The 14,309-nt window shown below is 35.6% G+C and overlaps 1 protein-coding gene and 1 pseudogene across 2 annotated transcripts; both read right to left on the bottom strand.

Moving 5' to 3' along the window:
- Positions 1 to 1,162: 1,162 nt before the first annotated feature.
- Positions 1,163 to 2,430, bottom strand: LOC143594720 (S-adenosylmethionine synthase 5). The gene has a single exon (XM_077073960.1). The coding sequence runs from the start codon at positions 2,394 to 2,396 to the stop codon at positions 1,221 to 1,223; it is 1,176 nt and encodes a 391-aa protein (XP_076930075.1). The 5' UTR covers positions 2,397 to 2,430; the 3' UTR covers positions 1,163 to 1,220.
- A 4,165-nt stretch (positions 2,431 to 6,595) lies between these two features.
- LOC143594719 (protein GFS12-like) lies at positions 6,596 to 13,281 on the bottom strand (annotated as a pseudogene). Its single transcript, XR_013146383.1, has 16 exons — positions 13,141 to 13,281; positions 12,948 to 13,036; positions 10,829 to 12,779; positions 10,436 to 10,763; positions 10,136 to 10,351; positions 9,971 to 10,043; positions 9,084 to 9,288; positions 8,946 to 9,008; positions 8,679 to 8,869; positions 8,495 to 8,606; positions 7,924 to 8,415; positions 7,565 to 7,863; positions 7,248 to 7,467; positions 7,102 to 7,175; positions 6,897 to 7,023; positions 6,596 to 6,781 (listed from the first exon to the last, which is right to left on the bottom strand). The product of XR_013146383.1 is annotated as a protein GFS12-like (transcript).
- Between the last annotated feature and the right edge of the window lie 1,028 nt (positions 13,282 to 14,309).

The raw sequence follows: 14,309 nt of genomic DNA, 5'->3' as shown, positions 1-14,309 counted from the left end.
AAACCTAAATTTAAGTGATAAATAATTGGTCGTTACTTTCTAAAAAAATTCCGAACCCGTAGAAAAAAGTTTCTAGCGACGCCACTGTTTGGATCATGTACCGTGATTAGAAGTCGGAGAATATTTTGAATCTGGAAGACGGTATGTCGGATTTGACTTGTGTATCAGTTCCGGCGTCACGCCAACACTTGATAGAATTCCGGCAACGAGAAGCAAGAAACGTCGCAGCCGTTGCGGTTGTTCCGACGGTTATGCTAACCGGAGTATGCATACAGAGGAGGAAATTGTGATTGAGTTCGTGTAAATCCAGATGAGAGACCATGAGTTTAGATTATTATTTTTGTTTTTTAATTCTAAAGAGTGAATTTGTCATTTTAATGTAAATTAAATTCCAATTCCATATATTAACGTAACTACCAAACACATCATGCTTTTTAATGGATTCTTCCAATTCCAATATCAATTCAATTCCGACAAATTCCACAAACAAAAAGCTCTCTTCTACATTGTTAGTAAATATGTTTTTAATCCACCAACTTTAAGTTAAGAAAAAGATAAATAAACCGAGAGTTAATCAACTCTTACTACCAAAATAAATAAAATAAAGCCAAGGGCATCATGTTACAACTTTATCCGCTTTTCTTGAAAAAGATGACCTTACTGACACCAACCTTTTGTGTCATCTTAATCCAATATCCTTCATGACCAAACTTTTTTTTTTTCTTTTTGAGTATTTAAAACCAATTATACATGCAATAGTTGGTAGGATCATTGAACTAAAAAACATAGTATCCAGTGACACCATTTTGTTTAACTAACAGAGACCAAGACCCACATTAACAAATAAAGCAAAAGCTCTAGTCAACCATCACCCCCAACTTCTAAAAAATGTTTTCAAAACCACCACACTACACTGTACTAGTTTTAACCAACCTTACTTACCAAATGACACAAATTTTCTAACCAAATGACTCCCTTTAAACATATAGATTTCCATTAGTAATTAGCACAAAGGGCAGCTACGCCATTCCACTTCCACTTCTCTTTTTAAGATATTAAACAAAACCACCCTAATTCCACTCATATCAAACTTAAAAAAACATAAAATAAAACACATTTATCATCATCATTATAGCAAGCCCAGACATGCAGCAGTAGGCAAGCATATATGATTTATAGTTACCAACATAAAAACTAAAATAAACCCAACAACCTTCTTATCAAGCCTTCTCCCACTTGAGATCCTTCACCACCTCCCATGTGAAATCCGGGTCTGTCCGACCAAAATGCCCGTACGCGGCTGTCTTCAGAAACCTCTTGTTCCCACCCCTCTTCAAATCAAGATTGATCGATATCATTCCCGGCCTGAAATCAAAGTTCTCCTTAACAATCTTCAATATCTCCTTGTCCGGAATCTTCCCGGTCCCATACGTGTCAACAAAAACAGACAAAGGTTCAGGCACACCGATCGCATAAGACACCTGCACAATCGCCCTCCTGGCTAACCCACCAGCCACAATACTCTTTGCAGCTTGCCTCACAATGTAAGCACCACTTCGGTCCACCTTAGTCGGGTCCTTCCCAGAGAAAGCACCACCACCGTGCGCACCCCAACCGCCGTATGTGTCAATAATAATCTTCCGTCCGGTGAGCCCAGCATCACCGTGCGGTCCACCAATAACAAACCGACCAGATGGGTTCAAGTGGAAGATGGTCTTCTCATCAAGATAATTAGCTGGAACCACCGGCTTGATCACATGCTCTTTAAGATCAGCAGCAATCTCATCGTTGGTCACGGTTTCATCGTGCTGAGTGGAGATGAGAATGGTGTGCACACGAAGCGGGACCATAGCTCCATTGTCGTTATGGTACTCGACTGTAACCTGTGTCTTTCCATCGGGCCTGAGCCACGCGCAAGTCCCGTTCTTGCGAACCTCGGTCAAACGGGCGCCAAGCTTGGTCGCAAGGACATGGCTAAGCGGCATAAGTTCAGGGGTCTCATCGGTTGCATAACCAAACATGTGACCTTGGTCTCCTGCACCGATCTCCTCAGGCTTCTTGGTTAAATGACCATGAACACCCTGCGCAATATCGGGGCTCTGCTGCTCAATATTAACTAAAACCCTGCAGTTGTCGGCGTCCAAGCCCACATCATCAGACACAAACCCGATCTCACGGCAGGTGTCGCGAACAATCTTTTCATAGTCGACATTAGCTTTGGTGGTGATCTCACCGAAGACCATGACCATGTTGGTTTTGGTGCAGGTTTCACAGGCGACCTTGCTGTCGGGGTCCTGGGCTAAGCAGGCGTCAAGGACGGCATCGGATATCTGATCGCAGAGCTTGTCAGGGTGTCCCTCGTTAACAGATTCAGAAGTGAACAAGAAGGTCTCCATTATTACAAAGCTGTAGATTCAACAATAACAAACTGATTAGCTTTCTGTTTCATATTCTCAATAAGACACGGACTTGTTAACACCCAATCTAAACCAGTCTACATTTACAACTTTTTTTAAAAATACAAAAAAGAAATGTTGTGTTCGTGCCAGGTAATGACATGATTAGTTATCATGTTATGTGTTCGTGTAAGGTAATCATGCAAATATTCAATAAACTTTTACCAAACCCTTAACCATCCATTATAAGTTTAAATAAATAAATAAATAATGTGACACAATTTCTACTCTAAACCACGTAACCCTAAAAAAATGAAGAAAAAAAACAATAATAATAATAATAAAAATAGTAGCAAGCATATCTCGTAGATCCATGAGTCAAGGCATGACGAAGATCTGCTACTAAACAGTCAATTCTCAGCGCTTATTAGAATTCAACTCCAGATCTGAGTAATTTTCTACATAATTCAAACACTACTCCGTAAAATTTTAACAAATTCTAAACCTAATTAATTCAAACAGTAAAGAGCACAATAACTCATTTGACGAAGCGAAAACAATACAACCGACAGAGTAGAAGGAGGAGGTTATAATTAGTAGTCCAGTTATTACCTTTTCAATAAAGAAAGAATTAAGGTACCAAATTAAAGATGCGGAGGTGCTGTTTATATAGCCCACATTCATTCCTGTTTCTTAGATCATTTTTCAATCCTGGCCGTCGGTTATTTGATAGATGATGATGATGATGATGATGATGATGATGATGATGATGATTGTGATCTTTTTTTTTTATATATATATAATTGGATTTTGTTGCTCATGTTAATTCTTACCCGTATGCTGACTATATACATTCATACTCTAATTAATAATATAACTCCTATTCTTATTTCTATTGATATTGATACATACTCTAATTTATAACCCAGTTTCCTATTGTTATTATTATTTTCTTAACAATCAACAAACATAGAATGTCTTGGTATTTCATACGCCAGTTGGCCCAACACAGCCGTACAAAGCCCTTAAACGCCTTCAAGCTGGGGAAAATCCACCTGTCCGAATGCCCACTGATGGTAAAACCCGTATGTTTCTGGATCGAACTAGAGATCACAAAGATCTCAGTATTCTCTCACTGAGTCACCTATGTCCCTACCACTACACCATATTGGAAAAAAACATTTGCTATTGTTATTTATTTATATCGTTTCAAATCAATTCATTAAAATTATGATTGAGATAATAATCATCAATTGTTCATTATGACTATATATATATTTATATATTTGTTAAGATTGATTTTAACACTAAAAGTAAAAGATCAGTAATGTATTCGCTTTTTTTAACAGTAATGTGATCTGATCTAATCATCTCTATTCCCTGAGTATTGAACGTTGGATTTCTAGGTTGGCATGTCCTTGAAAGGAAACTAAGAAAATTCTCTAATATAACCTGGAACCCTAATTTTGACCATGTGAACGTGAACTTAAAATCTCCCTATTTTGACGAAGTATATTTCGATACCTCACCTCAGGTCCTCATCGACTTGATCTGGGGATCACACTGGTGACTATTATTTGTCATTGAATTGCTACGTGAATCATTATAATTCAAATTGCCGTTTTATTTTAACAAATTCAAAAACGTATGTTTATGAATTAATTATTTATATATTTATTTACAAAAAAATGTTGACTTGTTGAGTAATTTTTTAGCATATACGTATAACCTACAAATTTGGTAATTTTATAGAAATGAATTAGGTTATTAAAATACCTATTATGCTGTTACTTGATTGGAGTTATATTTATTTCTAAAATATATCATGTTTCATATTCTCTCCAAAGAAATGAAATAAATATTGAATAATATATTTACATAAATGTTTTATCTGTATTAACATTTCCATGAATAACTAATGTCTTACGCTCTGTTCTTGAGTTTTTTTAAAGGGGGGAAGAAAAGGAAAACTAAGATATTTAAAAAATGGGTAGGATGGAAAAGAAATGAGTAGGAGTGGAAAAAAAATTCATTCCCTTCCCTTCCCTTCCCTTCCCTTCCCTTTCTTATCATTCCCTCTTCTTTTCTTTTCTTTCCTTAGTTAAAAAACTCAAGAACAAGACGTTAGGATGTAATTTAAACTGTAACCTTTTACCTAAAGTTGAATTGGAATTATTTGACTTTATGGATTACCATTTTTAAGACTACACTTTATGGATTACCATGTTTAAGACTACACGTACTCATTGAAAAATAGATGTTAAAAAGATGATGTGGCTTTCAATTTCTTGCTAACCTCTAGGGGCAGGGGTGAGAAAAAACGGTTCGGAACCGTTAGAACCGAGGAACCGGAATTGAACCGGTGCCTCCGAACCGTTAATGTGTGTACCGGTTCGGTTCTCGGTTCTCAGAATTTGCATTAAACGGTTCCCGTTTTGGTTCCGGGTAAAACCGACGGTTCTAGACTTGGAACCGAAGAACCGAAATATTCAAAACGTTTTAAATAAATATACCAATCCTCATTTTTTATAAAGTAACTTATTAACATGCATCCATTCAATCATTTTTTTTATTCAAATATTCTTTCTTTACGTTCAAGAACTAGCAACCATGATCAATTTTGATTTAAGCTATCAAGGTAATTTAATATAAAATGATTTGATCTTCCATTAATCAATCGTTGACAATGATTTATTTAACTTCAATACTTAGGTTTTAATAAAAAATATAACGGATGTTCATGTTGTAATCTAAATTAGTTTTACCGTGAAAAAAGACATACAATTGTATAAACTTGTTTTGCAACTTGCAAAGTTTACATAACTCATTTGATAAATAAATGATTGAACCCGTTCTAGCCATAACCAATTAGCGAGAGCCGGCTTTAGCGGTTCTGGAGCGGAACCGATTTACTATAAAAGGTTCCGGTTCCGGTTATATTTTTCACTCATTTTCGATTCCGGTTCGGTTCTGAACCGTTACACAACCCTACTAACCTCCATGTAATGGTATTTTACTTGGACGCTAAGGCCTATGTCCGCAAAGCCCATGACCGCGTTAATTGTCGAGTAATTGACTAATTTAGGAACTTTGGGGAATTTAATTTTTGAGGGTGTTCAAACTTCGCCGTTTGAATATATCTTTTGGAAGATAAAAAAAATAAAATAAAATAAAACAAATTTAAATTACATTTTTACACTATAAACCAACAATTTTAACCATTTTCACCACACCAAAGAATACACAACTTTATATTCTCTAAATCTATTTCTTGCAATCATGAACTTGAGCAACCAAAACATTCTTGTGAAGAACGTTTTCGGCCAAAATAACCCGTTTTACGTAAACATACGTGCCACGAATATATCCCAACAACCCATACCACTTCAACACAAGAACGAACGAAATTGTGTACCAACCCTCCACCCATAACCTCACAACCAAAACCTCCATCTGTAGCCCCACAACCAAGACACGACTTCTTCTCTTCTCAATACTACCAGAGACCCAACTTCTATTTATTATAATGTTTTTGTATTTTATTGTGTGGTTTATTATTTGAATTATTATGTTTATTATATAATAAATATTAAGTAAACAAAAGAATGATTTGAGTAATAGATGCAATTAGTTAAAACCATTATACTTGATTTAAAATGGGTGAGTGTGAATTCAATTTTCCTTACATGACGCTAGATGACATTTTAATTAAACAATTAGTTAAAACCAATACATATAAGCCTAATATAAAAATATATATAAAAAATACATTCAGAATCTTAGTATATCACATGTGATTCTACCTTTTTCTATCTTTAAATAAAGTTTACCTTTTAAAAAACTTATTTAATGCCGTCTGACTCGATTAGCAGGTTAAAGCACTCGTAAGTTTATCATTTTTTAATGTTTATAATTTAGTATTATAATAGTAATACTTACATAGAATTACATGCATAATAATTTCATATAATATATTATCTCTGCCTTGTTTACCAACCTTGATCTTACGCAAGAGGCCTACATGCCTTCTGACTCCATCCATGAATTATTAATTTTAGATAGATATCTAGCACGTATATAATTTAGTTATTTCACTATAACTATGTGTCTATCTATAACTTTTATTATTAGACATCTATAACATTAAATAAAAACTACTATATATTTATATGAATAACTAGTCTTTAAGTGCATTTTTACTTGCTTGTTGGTTACACAATTATGGTAACAAGAATCTAACAACACACTTTTAAATAACCGTCTTCCGCCCCGACTAGAAAAAGTCTCGAAAATGGAAGAATTGTTATAGTAGATAACACCGACATATTCCTCGATTCACGATCAGCCATGTATAGGTATTGCGGCGTGATTCGATGTTGCCCATCCTGTGTCACATGACAGTTTAATTAATACCATACATGTGCCGTGCCATAAAAGTAGCAACAAAATTCATATAATGAAGACAACATAAGAATCCCCAAAATATATAAAAATACTTGCCTGTTTAGATAAGGAAGAAAGTCCAATTTTACTTCTGGATATTGAAATAATATCCTGTCCCCACACGGAAAAACCCGATACACCATCGCTGTGACCTCGGAATAAAATCAATGGTGTTGCCAAATTCCTGTAAAAATAAATAGGAAATATATTTATAAGTTTGATGGAATTATTATTATTAATAATTATGATCCAAAAGATTTACTTTCTGAGGTCCCAAACTCGCAACGTCTTGTCAAGTGCACTAGAAACAAGCAAATGATCCTCTGGAGCAGCTAACTGCAGACAGATTACTGAATTCAAATTTTGACCGACTCAAACTAAATTGACGGACATGTTATACTACAATACCTTTGTAACATAGCCATCATGAGCTTGCCACGAGGTAACTAAGTTGCCACTTCTCATGTCAAGCAATCGACAGTGACCAGAACTTAGTCCAGCTGCAATCCAAGATGCTGACATGGCACCTCCACATGAGCATATGGATGAAATTAGAGAAGGAAAACTGGATTCTAAGCAGTCACTTCTCCACAAATGAAGTTTTTGACCTTCCTCAATGTCTATGAATCTGAATATGATTAACATGATAATTAATTAATTATGATTACAAAGACAATATTTAACAATATTATTACAATATCAATCTGGAAGCACTGATGATTTACCTGAGGGAACCGTTTCCAGTACCTGCTACAAGCCTGTTTACAGTTTCCAAATGATGCATACAAGTATACATACTTCCATCATATGCGCTACTCAAAATCCCGCTACCGAGTGAGCTAAAATCAAGCATATTAGCTTGATCAGAATGTGTCTTTGATGCAGACATCGAGTTTCCATATTGTGCAGAATTTTCAGAAATTACAGATAACTTTTTCCCTGTTTGACTATTCCACACATGAATTGTACCATCACAAGAAGCTGTTCTTTCATAGGATCCTATGACACATATGTCATTCACAACCTAAAAAAAATAGACGTTAGCATTAACATCAAACTTAATTCAATGAAAGAATTAACAAACCTCCTCATGGCCATCATATCCAGGTGAAGAAACGATTCTTGATAAATCCCATTTTTGCACCGATCCCTTAAAACCTAGACCGACTCCAGCTGTAAAAAAAGTGGATTCATCTTGGCAAACCGCAAAGGATCTGAGAACTCCATGATGGGCCCGGACCGAGTGAATCACAGATGCACTTATTTTCCATGGAATTTCACTACTTGAAGCCCCGACCCGACCTAGAAAATCAGGCCCGTCCCAACTAGTTGCAGGACTAGGGAACCAATGCCAAGGTTCCTGTTCTCTTGACATTGAGGATGATGTCACATGATGGTGTCGCTTATGTGGCATTGAACTCTTGACCCCTTTATTTTCTTGTGGCACTGACCATCCAAACCCATGAAGGAACACTTTAGCAGAATTATGTTCAGGCTTTGGGTTCTTGTTGTAGCTCGTTCTTCTTGTGTTTATATTGTCCACACCACTACAAGAAGATTCTTCTGTTTTCTCCCACTAAAGATGACATTTTTAATAAAGAACACTAATTTATACTCATAATATAGTTATGCTTGAAAATTATTTAATATCCCACCTTCCAATTATGATTCCATAAAAGATACTGTTCAAGAATCAACCATGTTGTACAACATTGACGAAGTGTCTCGATTCCAAGAAGTGATGCAAAAGGTGGATATAAAAGCAATCTGTAAATAGAATATACATTATCGCATAAATACTGTGAGCATGACTACATGAGTAAAGGAAAAAGAACTTACACCAGATCCATGCGGTTTTCGATTTGCTCATTCTCGACCTTATTTTTGAAAACTTTAAGGTTTGGACCACTGCGAGATTCTTCAGAAAAGGCAAGTTTTTCAAAGAGTTCTTTAAGTTTAGGCATGACATATAATGTTGTTAATTCTGGTCCAATTTGCTGAGAAACCGCAACAAGACTTGTGGCACCAATCTGCAATACAAACTGCCAGATATTAATATTTTACAGTTCATTCACCAAAAGGTTAAACAAAGAAAGATTAAAGCACCTGAAGTGATGGCATTCCCAATTTGGATGACATGAGAAGTTGAATATAGAGGCAGCCTCCATCCTGGTAAATTTCAATCAGTTATAAATGTAGTTGTTATAAGCGTATATATTGTTTATTTTTGTAAAAGTTTCTTACCTCTATTAGCTCTTTGACAACCACCTCATTTGACAAGAATTCCACTATGCCATCTAATGTCATTAGACAATCCATAAGAGCCAAAGCACTCCAACTCTGCATAGGTTCAGGCCTACTCACCTTGGATGCATCAATGCAAGACCGTACAGCATTTTCAGTAATGGGAGAATCTGTTTCACTATAAACGTCTCTCCCAAAAGACCACCTGATTATTAAAAGTGGTTAGCTTAAATGTGTTAACAAAAAATTGCTGCAAAAAAAGGTAACCAGTTTTGGTCTTATTTCCATTTTAAGTAACCATGAAATGAAACCACAGCAACCGACTTTAAAAAGAAGACAGACTTTAAAAGTTATGATTTAAGGTTGACCATATGTTTGATCATGCTGACATTAGTTTTTATACGGTGCCCAGAAAACCAGCTACCTGCCAAAAAGGTTGCAGATTACCTCAAATGCTATTTCTTGAAAGTTGGTTACGTTTTTATGCAATAAACCTAGTTAGCGACTCTAAAAAGAAAGTCTGACTTTAAAAGCTATAACTTAAGGTAGACCATGCGTTTGACCATGTTGACGTTTTCTGACTTGGTGCCCAGAAATCTAGTTATCTGCTAGAAAGGTTGCAAATTACCTTAAATACAACTTTTTGAAAACAATTTTTTGTTTTATGCAGTAAACCTAGTTAAGCGACTTTAAATATAAAGTCAGACTTTAAAAGCTATGATTTGAAGTAGACTGTGCGTTTGACCATGTTGACTTTTTCTGATGTAATGATCTGAATACCAGTTACCTGCTAAAAAGGTTGCAGATTACCTTAAATGGAATTTTTTGAAGTTGGTTATGTTTTTATGTAATAAACCTAGTTAAGAAATAATAATAAACGAAATTACCAATTCTAACAATGACATCAATTCCATCACTGCAAAGCCCTTTCCCGAAGCATTGAATCAGAGGTAATATTGTCTGGATAAGGAATGATGAGTTAGTAAAATGGTAGTTAAAACCGAATGGGTTCGTATATCAAAGAAAATTAAGAAGTTGAGAGCTTAATACACCTGATGAACTGTAAGTGGTACACCGAGCTCATCAGTTGAGCCAATTAAAAGTACAGATGCAGCTCCAGATGAACTCTTATGAGGAGAAACATATAAATTTGACAGAACCATAGAATGTATACTCTCTAAATACACTTGTTTACCAACTTTGCTCCATAACTCACGCACAAACGAGTCTTGAAGTAGAGAAACCTTCATATGTGAATAACCAGTCATCTGCAAAAGTCACACTTTAAGAAGTCAATATAAAGAACACTTATAAGCCAATATTCAGAAGAAGAAAAAAAGTTTGCAACGGGCCTGTAGAATCTTCTGGATCACAGGCAAGATAAGTGTCTTCACAGCTTTGAGATTCAGACACTTCAAGAATTCTTTTAATATTACATACGCGCATTCTGCTTCAGTGTCGGATAGAGGTTTAAGCAAAAGAGGTAAACAGTGGGGCGCGCACATTTCAGCAGCAAAATTTCCCATTGATTTCAAAGCTCCAGATTTTGCATAATTTGAAACATAATGGATCCGAGATCCGTCTTTTGATAAAAGTTGAAGTGGTGCTAGAAATAAGTATGATGACCTCACTGTTGCAGGAAAATAGGGAGATTCCAAAAGAGACTTTATAGATGGTCTCCTGGTTATTACAATTGAAAGGATTAAGATTAATTTATGATGCAGAAAAATATTTAAAAGAACTACCTCTTCCAATCTTTCTGAATGCATACTTCAACAAGAATATTAACTTGAGGTGGCAGTTCCTGCATCAATTTGGGTAGAACACCACTGTGTAAATACTGTGCTAAAGATGCAGGATTAAAAAGTGGTCTCTTTAAATGAAGCTCTGCAAGTATGCAACCGATTGAAAACACATCATTTGCAATTTTTGCAGAAAGATTTGTTGAACAAGACAATTTATGTCTCCATAAATGAAAATCTTGATACCCTGAAGTACTACAATCATCTGTTTCAATATTCTGAAGAAGAAAATTTATATCAACAGCTAATGGTAAGTTTTTGTCTCTGCAATATTCATATGTTTCAGATGTAACTTCTGCATCCTGTATTAGGGTTATATAAAGGACTCAAGTGTGAAGCATGTTCAATAAAAGTAGCTGCCTTTTCAAGTGCTTTTAAATTAGATGTTTCATGAAGTACACGTGTCTCACTAACTGAATCGGGGTTATGCTGACTGGACTTCTTTATAACGCCCCAACGAGCAGGATGTGGCAGACTAAAAAGCTGGCGCCTCCCTGCTGACCTGGCGCTTGTAGAATCTGAAGGGGGCAGCATGACATTTTTTGCAGCAATAGCTGCTTCACCTGACATTTTATGACCGAATATGATATCTATCCAATGATGAATCTGACATGATACACGGTAACTTTCTAAAGCATCTCTATGCAGTTTTATAAACTCTTCGGGGTTACTTGCCCATGAAGGTACTGCTAAATCAGACATCCCAGAATGTTGGGATTTGAATATCTTTGGATCATAATAAAATTCTGGGATGCATTCATCTGGGGTCCACTGGTAAAGCCTATGCATTGTAGAAGGATACTCGTTCGGTTCGTAAACCGAACGTACAGCCGAACGAAGAACACTTAACGGTAACCTTCTTGCTTTGTAACTACACACGGCTAGCTCTGACAAACATTCATCTGAAATGTGATGTGGGATTTCTGATGTTAAATATGTAAAATCCAACTGTTCATCACCTTTTGCCAACCGCCATTTACTTTTACTCAAATCTCGCCACCCAGTTTCATTATTTTCATCCGATTTTACACTAAAATCAATCACCCATGGCATAACCGTGTGAAAAGTGTGATCGCCCCATCTCCTACCCGCGATTTTGTTTATAAATAATAGATAGTCAAAGTTAGTCAACTCTCCACTCCACCACCGAATAAACACAGTATCCCAATCAGTAGAACAAGATAGCTTCAAATCAGCATATATTTCATTTGAGTGACAACCCTTGGTACAACAAACAAGTTTTTCAAATGATTTGGAGTTTGATTGTAGTGTTAACGTATCACCAATATTCAACCAACACCAGAATGAATCAGTTAATAATACATTCGATGGAGATAAGTTACCATGAGCAATGCCTAAACCGTGCATGTATCTCAAGGGAGATAGTATTTGATACATTAATAACTTAATATGCCAATTTGACTTTAAGGCGTCAGGGCTGTAATGAAGAATGTTTTCAAGTGTATAAGGAGTTTTCGGTAATATTACATTGATATGTGTGGATGATTTCATCATGCTCAGAATTGGTACTATGTTTGGATGTCTTATGCAACCAGGAAAGCTAGTTTCGGTAAACGACGGGACCCCGATTAAGTTAAGAAAGTTTATGATATCTCTCCCTGTTGGTTTTCCTTGTATCAGAAGATTAAGCGACTGCAACACGTGATCTTCTGCAACTCTGGATAAGAAAGTCGAAGCCAGGTCATGGAAAGCGGGAAATGATGCAGGGGCGACTTGAGAAAGCGGGGCCAAGGATGTAAGGGTCCTCGAGCAAGAAAAGCGTTTAGAAAAGAAACAGGTAGATCTGTTGCACCCAAATCCAGGTAAGGATGTGTTTCCAGCATCATCACTAGTTAAAAGTTGAGGTTGAAGGTTTTGTGAAAAATGGTCGTTGCTGTATAAAAAAACAATTAGATATTATAAGATGTAGATAGACCATAATTTCTTAGAACACGGGCCTAAATACAGACTAATTAGTTGGATCATGAGAGTAATGGTGTAAGAAGATTTTGGAATGTAATGAATCAAGTGTAATGAATAGATAATAATAATACATACATACATGTAGTTGGTGAAACATGTGTGTTGTTGATGAATGGGCAAATACATTAAGACGAATTGAGGTGAAATATCGGCATCGGAATTGGAAACCTGCATCAACCAACCCTAGGGATATTAATATTAATGTTAATATTAATATTAAAGGATGGATATAATAATAATAATAATAATAATAATAATAATAATAATGTAACCTTGACGACGGCGTTGGATGCGAATGGAAGGGCGGAGGCGGCCAAGGGGTAATTGAAGACGAGTAGTCTGTCGTCGTCTGAGAAATAATCGGATTTGATTTGACGCTGAAGACACTGCAAGCAGAAGAAGGGAGCTTCCATTTTACTCTACTCAATTCATTGATTTGGGGGAACACATGGTCAACTTATAGTTTTATACCAGAAAAGGTTCAGGATTTAATTTGAGAACGGAAAAAATAATTTTCAAGTTTCATTAAAGTTGTGTTTCCGCTTACATTTATACAGATAAAGGCAAGGAAATGGAAGGTGTTTTTTTTTTTTTTTTTTTTTTTTTTTTTATCTCCTCTTTTACCTTTCTTTTTTCTCTTTAATGAAACTCAATAACATCTCATTTAACGTTTTCTTCCTTTTCCTTTTTTTAAATGAAACTTGAGAACACAACATATTTTTCCCATCTCTTTTTTTAGTACTAATTTCCCATGAATTATATAAAAATATAAATATATAGATGATAAATGTTTGTGGCATCGTTGACCGACAAACCCCACAAAACTTGTATGTCTTGTAGAGTTACCGTTACTTCACCGGATGGAAGGTGAAAGGTGTGCGTTTCTGGACGCCATCTCTCAACCAACGCAATAACTAATGCATTAACCACATTTGATGACACCACCAAAACCCGCTAAATGAATGTATGTCATAACACTTGGTGGGATTGCTTTATCTCTAATAAACTCCCAAAAAATTTTATCATCTCGCATAAGATTCAATACTCTATATATCTCTAATGTGACAATCGTCAATTTCAGGTTAACTCCGTTAACTCAACTCCGTCAATTCAAACTTAAGATCACTAAATCTATAACGCACACTTCATTACATTTAAACTAGGGTTTAAATGACGCTTAACACTTACTACATGTGTAGTCTTTCGGGAATTGCACCGAAAAGCAAACGAGTTGACGCAAACGATTGATGAATAAACGAAAAACGTCAAAACAGTAATTATGTGATAATTATGTGTTAGACTTATGTCTTATGTGATAACATGGTTATAAACGTTAACTCAAGATGTAAACAAGTTAGTTTAAGCTAGGAAAAGTAATACTTAAAAGTGGAGGGGCCAAAGTGTAACATAGATTATTATAAATACATCATTAACAATTAAC

This window comes from Bidens hawaiensis, unplaced genomic scaffold, assembly GCF_021521415.1.
Source record: "Bidens hawaiensis isolate Kalapana, Puna unplaced genomic scaffold, B.hawaiensis_p1.1 tig00044096_1, whole genome shotgun sequence".
In the NCBI taxonomy this organism is placed as follows: domain Eukaryota; kingdom Viridiplantae; phylum Streptophyta; class Magnoliopsida; order Asterales; family Asteraceae; genus Bidens; species Bidens hawaiensis.
Note: the sequence above shows the minus strand (reverse complement) of the source record. Positions and strands in the feature narration are given on the sequence as shown.